The following is an 11,904-nucleotide window of genomic DNA, read 5'->3' as shown; positions in this document are numbered from 1 at the left end:
AAGTGACAATATGAGAGCTGAATAATTAGTTTTAGAAAGTGTAGGTCATTTACTCAAAACTGGACAATTAGAACTGTTGGAAGAGGGATTCCAACTGTCATCTGCCCCAAACCATCTTCTCAGGCTACTTAGCTAAACTGTTTGAAGTTGCCTGAGTTATTTAGTACTACTTGTGTAGATTACTAAATTGTAAGTTTCAATATGCAAATATTTACTGAAAGATAAAATTATTGGAAGGTCATAATTTATCAAGGGCAGAGTTGAAATGTGATGTTTTAAAAGAAAAGTAATTCCTTAAGGCTTGGTTCCTTGCAGTGGAAAAATACTCATATTTATACTCAAAAATACTAAAATACTCAAATATAGGGGACAGGCAAGTAAGGTAAATAACCACAGCGAGGAGGGTGTAATAAGAGAATGTAATAACAATGTAATATGATTAGTGGGGTCTGTAGCAAACTGGAGTGAAAAGTATTTGTCAAAAGGGGTAACCATTCTTGCTGGCTCTTCCATGTTGGTATCCATAGCCTTCAAAATCAGCTAGAAATCTGGATTTATATAGAAACCTGGCTTTTAATGTTGGTTGAATTTTATCTTTAACATTATAGGGGTTATAAACAGGTGCTGACTGGGAAGTCCACCAGATTTCTTCTCTCATCTAAATGTTTGAAGAGTGCATGCAGAAAAAGTTGCATTTTAAATACGCACAGCACACGTTAATAGAATAATAGGCTTAGTGCCTCCGAGGTTTGTTTTGACTGGGGCAGAAAATGGACCTGCGTTGTGAGGGAGAGATTGTGCCTTCTGTACCCTTGTTCTAGCCTGCAATTCATTGTGGAAGATGGCTTTTTACTTCCTTCCATCAGGTGGGCTGAATCAGGTCTTCTATACAATGTCTAGTATTTTTAGGCAAACCAAACCCAAACCCAGGGTTCCTCCTTAAGGCCAAGTTGAGACAAAGCGCTAAGTATGGGAAATGCAAGTCCCCAATTTCACTTTGTTGGCAATTATTGCTGTCAAGGCGCTATTTAGTACGTGAGTTTCTACGAAGGAACCTACAAGAAAACTCGCTGGTTCCTCCCAGATGATCAGCCTCTGCCGGTAACTAGTGAACTCCGGTGGTTGAGAATTCCTGCATCAGTAGAAAAGTTCCGCATTCCTCGGTAACTAATGGCAACCCCGGATGTGACGTCAAAGTCCCGCCTGTGTTTCCGTCTATCGGCGGAACTCGGGGATTTGGTTGTGTACGTGGAAGTAGCTCGCGCACGCGCAGTCTGGCACGTTGGTCTCAGCTGTGGGAAGGGCTGAGGGTACCTTCCCAGGCTCGGGGGAGACTGGTGGGGTCATGGGCACCCGCTGACAGGGCCCGTCGAGTGGAGAAGGAGGCGAGGCGGATCGTTGTACCCTTCCCCAGGCCTGCGCCGGTCGGCCTGGCCCTCGGCCTTCTCACTTGGTGCTGCCGCCGGCCACTGCCGGCTGAGGAGGGAGGATGAGTTGGTTCAACGCCTCTCAGCTCTCCAGCTTCGCTAAGCAGGCCCTGTCTCAGGCCCAGAAGTCCATCGACCGGGTCCTGGACATCCAGGAAGAGGAGCCGAGCGCCTGGGCCGAGACCATTCCGTACGGAGAGCCGGGTAAGGGGGAGAGGCGCAGGGACCCTGGGCTCCCGCAGGCATCTTCTGAGGCGAGCAGGGCAAGCGGTGTAGACCGGGCTCCTTCCTCACGCAAATTCTGAAGTCATTTCTTCCCGGACGGTCCTCAGGGTTGTATTTTGTTTCCAAGACGGTCTTTGCTCTTTTCCCGAGGGAAGGGCAGCCCCACGTTCTTCCTTGCCTGTTGCCCTGGGTGCGGGTCTTGCCGGCCTCGGATGACAGGGACTTGATTTGTTCGTCTTGTCCCACGCGCTCCCTGGGCGGAGCGCACAACGCTCCCGAATTGCTGCGCTCTTGGGACACTGCAGCCAAGACCCTGGAGCACGTCATCGTGGACAGGAGGAACAGTTGCTAATATTTAGTGATCACTTCGTGTTTGGTAGCCGTGATGGGCTGTTTATGGCTTTCTCATTTTCAAACCGGCTCGTCGCGTTAGGGCCACTATTCGTGTTCACAGAAGAGGAAAACGAGGCTCAGAAAGGCCAAGTAACTTGCCCTAGGCCACTCAGCGGGTGAGGGGCAGAATATTCTGCAGATATTCCCCCTGGACACTGTGGCCCAAGATTTTTGGGTTGCATCACAGTTTATTTCCAAATAGCTACGTCTCTCAGGTTGTCAGGTTAGTTGAGGTTCTTAATCTTTTAGGGATCTTCAGTTTCTTTTGGCTCTAAGTCTAAGGAACAGTTTAGCATTTTGATTTCTGGGGTAAAGATTCGCAGATTTTGGGTGTGTGTGACCTCTGAAAAAGAATAAGTAATTCTTGACTACTCATTCTGGGTTTTGTTTTTAATTTTACATCGTTGAAACGTCAGGCCCTACATGTGAAGTATATGTTATGATCCTATTACTTTTTACAAGGTGTTAGACCTTGTTGGAGTAACTCAACTTCCTTTTACATATTTATCGCACATACTGAATTACTGAACTTTAGAGGAGATGATACAAGTTTTAAATATAAGGATACTCGTTTTATAAAACTTGGGGCTTCAATTGTGCTATATAATTCATTTTTAAAAATAAGTTATCCAGAATAAACTCAGATTTTAGTGAAATCCCGTTAAGTGTTTATTGGTCATCTGGTTTACATTGCCGTCATTACAAGATGACCAGTCTTCAAAATGGAGTAATTTATAGTGGATATCAGATAACCCAGGGGTTTATATAAAACATTCTCCAAGAGGCAAATTTGACTTCAGTAATTCATTAAGAGAATTAATAAACTAACAGACTTACTCTTGCTTGTTCATTTGCATCTTAAATTTTGGTTTAGTCCTTTTTTCATTGTTTTCATATGCTAAACAAATGGATATAAAGCTATGTTCCTAAATTGAAATTTCCTACATACTGCCAAAGTCATATTAAAGGACAGACTTGATAGTTTTTAGGAGCTTTTAAATACTTGTGCTCTCCCCACAACTTCTAATTATGCATAATTTGTGATAATTCTACTCAGCCACTTTTGAATTTAGAAAAAGCAGAATTTTTTTAAATTCCCTAAAATTTTAAAAATGTTTTAGGGAATATGCCATTTTTTGTTTATCTTTGGGTTTTTTCATAAAACATATTTCTATAACTTACACAATTACCTTTTTTTCACCGAGAGGATATTTTCTCCTTAGTGTTTTTTAAGAATCCTAGTGGAAACTACCATTTACATCAAAAAGCAATAATTCTAATAAAAATGCACATTTCTGGAATTCATATGACCTACTAATTGCTGACATAATTTGTAATTTAGGAAGACAACAAAACTTTCTCGTAGACTGGGTTTGGAGAGTGAAACTTGGAGAATGAGCTTGTAACTAAGTGGATGAAAATGAATTTGTCCTCTAGAAGTTACTGTTCTCATCAGTTTACTTTGATATTTGGAAAAGGACATTTGTCACCAGTACTTTGGGTTTAGTTTTGGAGTGTTGCCCTCTTGCCTGGCTCATAACTATAGTATTGGTATAACAAGAAAAAAATTAATGTAAAATAACAGAATAGAAGGTAGAATCAATTTGCCATGGCTGCACATAACCTGTTAGTGAAGATATTATTGTGAAATGCATCATATGTATTTTGTACTTAGCAGGGGTGTTATAACATGTCATTACTTTCTTAATTTGTTGTGGGAGGCAATAACATAATTACTTCTGGTAGACCAGGCCCTGTCCAGTCTTTCAGCTTTGTTCCTACTTCCTCTTGGGCAGATCGACACCAGTTTTCCTGTTTAAGGCCCAAAGTTAACCTGTGAGCTAGTTAATTAAGTAGTGAGCAACGAGGGTAACAGGTGCAAATTAAAGGTTGTATTCCAGATTTTCTTTTTTTTAACATTTATATTGACTTATAATAGTGATTGTAATATTAATATATATAAATTTATTTATTTGGTCATAGGAATAAGTCCCCCTGCCAGTGGAGGATGGGATACATCAACCTGGGGGTTAAAATCTAACACTGAACCTCAGAGTCAACCGGTAGCCTCTCCTAAAGCAATTACAAAGCCAGTTCGGAGATCTGTGGTAGATGAATCTGAAACTTTCTTCAGTGCCTTTCTCTCTCCAATGGATGTCCAAACCATTCAGAAGAGTCCGGTGGTATCAACACCACCAGCTAAATCACAGAGACCAGAAGAAGAAGTGAAAAGCACCTTACAGGAATCCTTGCTCACAGGAGAGTCAAGAACAACTGAAACAACTGAGTCAAAAGTAAAAGACTCTTCTCCCTGTGTGTCATCAGGGGAAACTCTGGCAGTAGATACTTTGTCTCCTAAAACTGAAGGCAAGCATGAAGAAATTGTCAATAAAGAATCTGATACAAAGGTGTCAACCTTAAGTTTGAAAGTATCTGAGAGTGTAATCAATGTGAAAACAACTGGGGAAAATTTATCTAATACATCTTCGCAGTCTCTCACAGCAGAAACAAAGGACATGGCTTCGGAACCTAAGGAACAAAAACATGAAGACAGACAGAGCAATACACCTTCTCCTCCTGTTAGTACTTTCTCGTCAGGTACTTCTACCACCAGTGATATTGAAGTTTTAGATCATGAAAGTGTAATAAGTGAGAGCTCAGCAAGTTCGAGACAAGAGACTGCAGATTCAAAATCAAGTCTTCACTTAATGCAGACATCTTTTCAGCTTCTCTCGGCATCTGCTTGTCCTGAATATAATCGTTTGGATGATTTCCAAAAACTCACTGAGAGTTGCTGCTCATCTGATGCTTTTGAAAGAATAGACTCGTTTAGTGTACAGTCATTAGATAGCCGAAGTGTAAGTGAAATCAACTCAGATGATGAATTGTCAGGCAAGGGATATGCTTTAGGACCTGTTATCGTTAATCCTTCCACCCCAAAGACTAAAATAGTTGAATCTGTTGAAGGAAAATCTGAGGAAGAAGTAAATGAAACACTAATTATACCCACTGAGGAAACGGAAATGGAAGAAAGTGGACGAAGTGCCACTCCTGTTAACTGTGAACAGCCTGATATCTTGGTTTCTTCTACACCAATAAATGAAGGACCTCCTGTCTTAGATAAGGTAGCTGAGCACTGCGAAGCTGCTGAAAGTCAGCCAGAAGCACTTTCTGAGAAGGAAGATATTTGCAAGGTAACTAGAAAGAGGAAGGGGATTTTTGCGTATGCTTTTCAGAGATTAAATCGTGTTTGTTTTTAATATTCAGTGATGCATCATGATTTGTACTGATTTAAAAAACAGGCTTTTTTTTTTTTGCCATTTAAATGTGGCATTAAGGACTTTAAAATTGAAGACTTATTCATAATAAATTATTTGAAATTTTTCCAAGTAACATAAGTTGATATTTCAATATAACTAAGCGTAAGGAAGTTTTTATATTACATCTTTACTGTTGAGTCTTTGTCACCTTAAAATTCTCTTATACTATGCTCATTAATTTTTCAGTTTGCAAAGGACTCTGTAAACATACATCTTTAACGCCTTTATAGATAAAGGTGCAAAAGCAAATCTATTATATGGGTTTTTTTTATATCAAAACATTTTTTGCATGTTCACATTTGTAGCAAATCTTAAATGAAAATTTTAAGTTTTAAATTAATTACTGATGTTTTTCTGTTATTGCTTCCATTTGCTTTTTTATGTTATTTTTTTATATTTCCGATTAATAGCTAGCTATCTTACATGAATAAGAAAGGGAAATGTCCAAGGAACCAAGGCACTGCTTAGGAATGACAAATTACCTCTACCTAATATATGTATAAAAAGAAAGTGGTGCAAATTCCTTAATGAACATTAAGTCAGAGTTTTAGTTTTTCCTATGATTTTTTGATAATAGAAATTGAGTTGGATCTGGCATCTTTATTAGACTCCTCTGAGGTACAGGATGTCTTGAAGAAATGTCCTGTTAAGTGCCATATATTGAATTATTTAATGTAAAAAAAAAAAAAAAATCAGATTCTCTTACCTAGGTTTAACGTTATTCACAAACAGAATGCCATGCTATAGTTTTACTAGCAGTTTGAATTCCTAGAAACCAATACTATTATCAATAAGGTAAGTGATTTCTAAATTAATCTAGACCTAAATCAGGTAAGACAATTTTTTTTTTTTAGTACAAAAGGCACCGTTCCTCCCCCCTCATATACAAGTTTATCACTGCTGTAGCAGGACCTAAGGAATAAGATATTTTAACCATTCCTTTTTGTTTAGCTTTATACTGACATGTTCTGTAGATTTTTAAATTGCATGCCTATGGATTTTCTAAAATTACTTTCGAAAGAATAGAATCATATCATACTGAAAAAAGTTACATGTTACATTTTTGGGTTAAAGAATAATATGGGAAAACATACACTCGTTTGTATAGCCACAGTCCGGCTAAGATATAGAACATTATCGGAGGCTTTGAAACCCCTCTTTTATCTTTTCTTTATTATATCTATTTCTTTCCTCTTTTGGTGGTATATGCACAGTGTTCCCAAGTTTTAGCTGTTACAAACAAACAGCTATAAGTGTTCTTGTATAGATAAGCAAGAGTTTTCTTCTCTGAGGTATACCTAAAAGAATTTTCTGTATCAAAGGGTATGTAGATCTTCAACTAGATATTGTCGGGTGGTTTTCCAAAGCAGTTTACTAATTTATACTCCAACCTGCTGTGTGGTTGTACTAATTTACACTCCCCTACCATCTGTGTATGAGTTCTTGTTGTATTGTATTTATTGTGTTTCCAATATTGTTTTTAATCGTTTTTAAGAGATGATGCTGTTTTATCGATTATAGTGATTAGGTTACCTTTTGAACTCATCACCTGCATGTAAGAATGGTCTTTTAAAGCTAAATGTTTGACTTTTGTGTATTCTCCTTATCTAGAAAGTTGAATTTCTGAATGAGAAACTGGATAAAAGGGAAGCTCAGTTATTATCTCTTAGTAAAGAAAAAGCACTTTTAGAAGAAGCTTATGATAATCTGAAAGAGTAAGTATTTTGCAAATGTGAATTGTTTTACACATTTTACTTGGTTATCTACACTTGGTTATCTTCTAAGAATGTTTTTTAAATTAAAGTGGTGTTTAGGGCCGGCCTGGTGGCTCAGGCAGTTGGATCTCCGTGCTCCTAACACCGAAGGCTACTGGTTCGATTCCCATATGGGCCAGTGCCAGATGGCTTAGTTGGTTGGAGCGCGTCCTCTCAACCACAAGGTTGCCGGTTCGACTTCTCGACCATGGGATGGTAGGCATCACCCCCTGCAACTAAGATAGAACATGGCACCTTGAGCTGAGCTGCTACTGAGCTCCTGGATGGCTCGGTTGGAGTGCGTCCTCTCAACCACAAGGTTGCTGGTTCGACTCCTGCAAGGGATGGTGGGCTGCATCCCCTGCAACTAACAACGGCAACTGGACCTGGAGCTGAGTTGCGCTCTCCACAACTAAGATTGAAAGGGCAACAACTTGACTAGGAAGAATTCCTGGAAGTACACACTGTTCCCCAATAAAATCCTCCTGTAAAAAAAATAAATAAATAAATAAAGTGGTTTTTAATTTAACTTGTTTATAATTATTGAAATTTGAATAGCATTTCAATTCTAACCTTAGAGATTACTTTTCTCTTCATATTATCTTTACCACATTACCTTTGGCATTGAAGAGAGGAGTTTTGCAAAAAAAACCAATAAATTTTTTCTACTTATTATTAGTAACCTTTTAGTATTAGAGATTTAAAACATGTCTTTAAAGAAAGCTGTGATGTTATATTTAAAAGTACTGAGTACAGTGGTACCTCGGTTTTCAAACGTAATCCGTTCCAGAAGACCATTCGAGTTCTGAAATGTTCGAAAACCGAGGCATGGTTTCCCCATAGAAAGTAATGCAAAATGGATTAATCCGTTCCAGACCTTTAAAATCAACCCCTAAAACTGCAAAGTTAACATGAATTTTACTATCTAATGGTACCATAGAGCCATAAAATTGATGGCATTCGTAAACCAAAATGTTTGTCAAAAGAGACGTTCGAAAACCGAGGTACCATGGTATTTGTTTTCATTAAGGAGGTGATTGGTAAAAGGTGACATGATTCAAATATGAACATTTTTATTTACTTTTTTCTTAATTTTACATATCAAACATTGTGACATTTTCAATTACTAATGGTTTTCTTTGAGGTATTTAAAAATAAATTAAGCAAATAATTTTTCTCTGAAAAGTAAACAGGCCTAAAACTGATCTATTTTTGTAAGGTATGTGTTGAAGACAATGTTACTTTCCTTTTGCAAACTGAACTCATCTTGTTACCTTTGCAATGTATAAACAAGTATTCTCAGTGTCAGTATTATTTTAAATTTAGTGAAATGTTCAGAGTGAAAGAAGAAAGCAGCAGCATTTCTTCCTTGAAAGATGAGTTTACTCAAAGAATTGCAGAAGCAGAAAAGAAAGTTCAGCTAGCCTGCAAAGAGAGAGATGCTGCTAAAAAGGTAATGGAAGTTTAAAATATATATATTAATTAAACTCTGTAGAGACATAGAGTTTTGAGGAGTGCTATCATATTATTTTGCTACTGGAAAAAAGAGGTAAGAGTAAAAGGATACTGTAGCATATTAACACTTAAATTGTAAATTTTTCAATACCTTTACAATTACAGGTTTTGATATTTTTAAAAAGTCAGCTTACTTGTCTGTGTAAGTCTTTGTAAGATATATAGCGAGGATCACTAGATTAACTTTTTTTTTAATTAAAGTTTATTGGGGTGATAATTGTTAGTAAAGTTACATAAATTTCAGGTATAATAGAATCACTTGTAAATGATAATTCCATCAAAATAAATAGCACTTAAATCTAAATGGGAATAAAATTTGTCATTACTGTCATTTGTTATTTTCTACCACTTTAAACATATTATATATATGTACTTCTTCAAGTCAAAATAATTTTAAAATAAAAATTTCTAATGGGTAGTGACTCTTGGGAAACATAATATTGTTTTATTATAATATGGGATTTCTCAACCTCAGCACTATTGACCTTTTGGGCTAGACAATTTTATGTCGTATCAGATTGTCCTGTGCATTGTAGGGTGTTTACCTGCATCCCAGGCTCCTACCTACAAGATGACTATATCACCCTCCCTCCCCGTTTTCTACCCCTCCATCCCCACCTCATTTGTGCTAATTGGAAATTTTGCCAGACATTACCAAATGTCCCATTGGGAGCAAAATCACACCTGGGGAAGCATTGTTCTAATTCGTATAATTTTTAACAGTTGGCTATTTCAGAAATTGGTAACCAACTAAGGTTACCTTAAGTGACAAGTTTGTTGTTCTAGTGATAGATGACAATGTCAACAATATATAGTACGAGGCGGAATGAAATGAGGCAGAATGAAATAAATTATACATAGAGATGAATAGCAGTTGGAATGGTATCGTAGAGGATGCATTCTGACCAGAGAAATGAAGAGGGTTTCATGGAAGATACGACATTCTTGCTGGACCTTGATGTATGAATCAGATTTTGATAGAAAATGGATAGCAGTGTTGTGGCTGGTTTGGAGCATTGACTTTGGGGATTCACAGACCTGGTTTTAAGTCATAACTTTACCACTTTAATAGCTCCCTGCACTTCAGATTTACTCAATTTTTCTGAGTATTAGTTTTCTTATTTGTGTAGTTGAATACTGTTTCCCTGAAAATAAGACTTAGCCAGACCATCAGCTCTAATGCGTCTTTTGGAGCAAAAATTAATATAAAACCCGGTCTTATTTTACTATAAGACCGGGTCTTATATAATATAAGACTGAATATAATATAATATAATATAATATAATATAATATAATATAATATATCACATAACATAACATAACATGGATAACATAATACCAGGGATTATATTAATTTTTGCTCCAAAAGACGCATTTGAGCTGATGGTCTGGCCTGGGTCTTATTTTCGGGGAAACAGTGGTAATACAGGTGTCTCCCTCATCAGACTGTTGCGAGGATTAAATAATAATGGATACAAAGTATGGTTTAAATACCTAATAAATGTTAGTTGTTTTTAGTTATTGTTTAGTTTAAGAGCATCTCTTAAAACTAAATTTTAAATCAAAGAACATTTTTCACATCACCATACTTCTCCATTATAGTTTTAAAAGACAAACTATCTTGACATGTTTCTGCTGAATCTCTGCTTTATTAAAGTAGATCAAACTGTATATAATTGTTTCATAACATACTAATAGGTGCAATGAGTTTTAATGAGGCAAAGAAATACAGTGAAAAACGAGATACGTACTGTTTGTTTGAAATGGTGTTCCAAATATAATGCTTGTAGAAAATGTATGTAGAGATACTTAGAAGTGTTATTGAAATTTAACTTATTCTCATTTTAATTTCCATATTAAAATCTGTTTATATCTGAATTCAGGTTTTCTGTGTTGTTTTCAAAGCTGTTTCCTTAGTCTTAATTAACCAAGGTAATAAACTCAGGTTAACAGAATAAAAGGTATGGATTCCTATCAAGAATGTGGTTATTAATAACTTCTTTGAATATGGTAAAAAATTGAAAAAATGTGCCCAAAATGGAAGTAATTCTTTATGGTATTTACATTCCTTTTTTTTCCTTTTAATTAGGAAATCAAAAGTATAAAGGAAGAACTTGCGACTAGATTAAATAGTAGTGAAACTTCAGACCTTTTGAAAGAGAAAGATGAGCAGATCCGAGGGTTAATGGAAGAAGGTACGTATTTAGTTGATTATGAAAAATATTGTAAAAACAGGAAAAATACTTGCCACATAACTAGCTGCGGCTTCCTAATAAAAAATATTGGAAGCAAGGAAGTTTTGGACTTAACTCTCAGAAATAGTAGGTGACAATTTGTGGAAGAATGGGGAGCAAGATATATAGAGGCAGAGATACATGTACGTAGCTTTTTGTTTCTAGACAGGTAAAAAAATAACTCCCTGAAAAATACATAGAAGTTTGTGCTTCCTTGAAGAAAGCTTGTAACGGATTTTAGAGCTTGTCATTTAAACATGGTATTTGAAGGTTATAATTCTGGAGTTTATGTAGTATTTGAATCTCTAGTTTGGGTATTATATGGTATTATTGTATTGTTCTGGCATTTGATAGTGACTTTTTCATTTTCATGTTTTAATTTTTCTGTTATTAAGCACTTTATGAAAATATTTATAATTAGCAGAGTTATAGAAATTAAAGAGCCTTCATGAGTTAAATCATTACAGATTGACACCTAATTAATTTCTTTATGTAATATCATATGAAAGTAGTTTTGAAAAAGTGATTTTTTTCTTAATTAAAGTTTTTCTAGTTAAAGGAATACTTGCTGCTTACAGAAATTTTTGAAGTTACAGAAAGTGTATGAAGAAAGAAAAAATAGACCATAATCCAATTTTGTAAGGAACTCTTAATTTCTTCTAGTCTTTTTTAAATGTATTTTTAATACATTTTAAACATAATTAAGATCATATATCTAATTTGCAAATTTTCTTTTACATTTTCCCTATGCCGTTAAATACTTTGATACCATTATTAATGCCTGAATTAAAGTCCATTATATGAATATACCATAATTTGTGTTACTGTTTTCCTAATGTTATATATTTATTTCTAAAATGTTAATGTTACAGATAATGTGGGATGAACATTTCTGTGTTTAAATCATTGAACTTAAGTGAATTTCCAGAGTAAATGTTTGAGAAACAATTGGAAACAATCACTTCATTTATAAAAGTTTTACCCAATTTTTCTTTTTCATTTATTTAAGCTAATATTTCACAGTTAGTATGTCAG

The 11,904-nt window shown here is 35.9% G+C and overlaps 1 protein-coding gene across 1 annotated transcript in view; it reads left to right on the top strand.

The window, feature by feature from the left end:
• Positions 1-1,213: 1,213 nt before the first annotated feature.
• Positions 1,214-11,904, top strand: part of TMF1 (TATA element modulatory factor 1) — a 29,655-nt gene continuing 18,964 nt past the window's right edge. Inside the window, exons 1-5 of the mRNA XM_019711727.2 lie at positions 1,214-1,631; positions 4,029-5,239; positions 6,977-7,080; positions 8,446-8,572; positions 10,725-10,830. Of these exons, the coding sequence (XP_019567286.2) occupies positions 1,490-1,631; positions 4,029-5,239; positions 6,977-7,080; positions 8,446-8,572; positions 10,725-10,830 (1,690 nt within the window). The 5' untranslated portion in view covers positions 1,214-1,489. The remainder of the gene's footprint in view (positions 1,632-4,028; positions 5,240-6,976; positions 7,081-8,445; positions 8,573-10,724; positions 10,831-11,904) is intronic.

This window comes from Rhinolophus sinicus, linkage group LG10, assembly GCF_036562045.2.
Source record: "Rhinolophus sinicus isolate RSC01 linkage group LG10, ASM3656204v1, whole genome shotgun sequence".
NCBI classification, from domain to species: Eukaryota; Metazoa; Chordata; class Mammalia; order Chiroptera; family Rhinolophidae; genus Rhinolophus; species Rhinolophus sinicus.
Note: the sequence above shows the minus strand (reverse complement) of the source record. Positions and strands in the feature narration are given on the sequence as shown.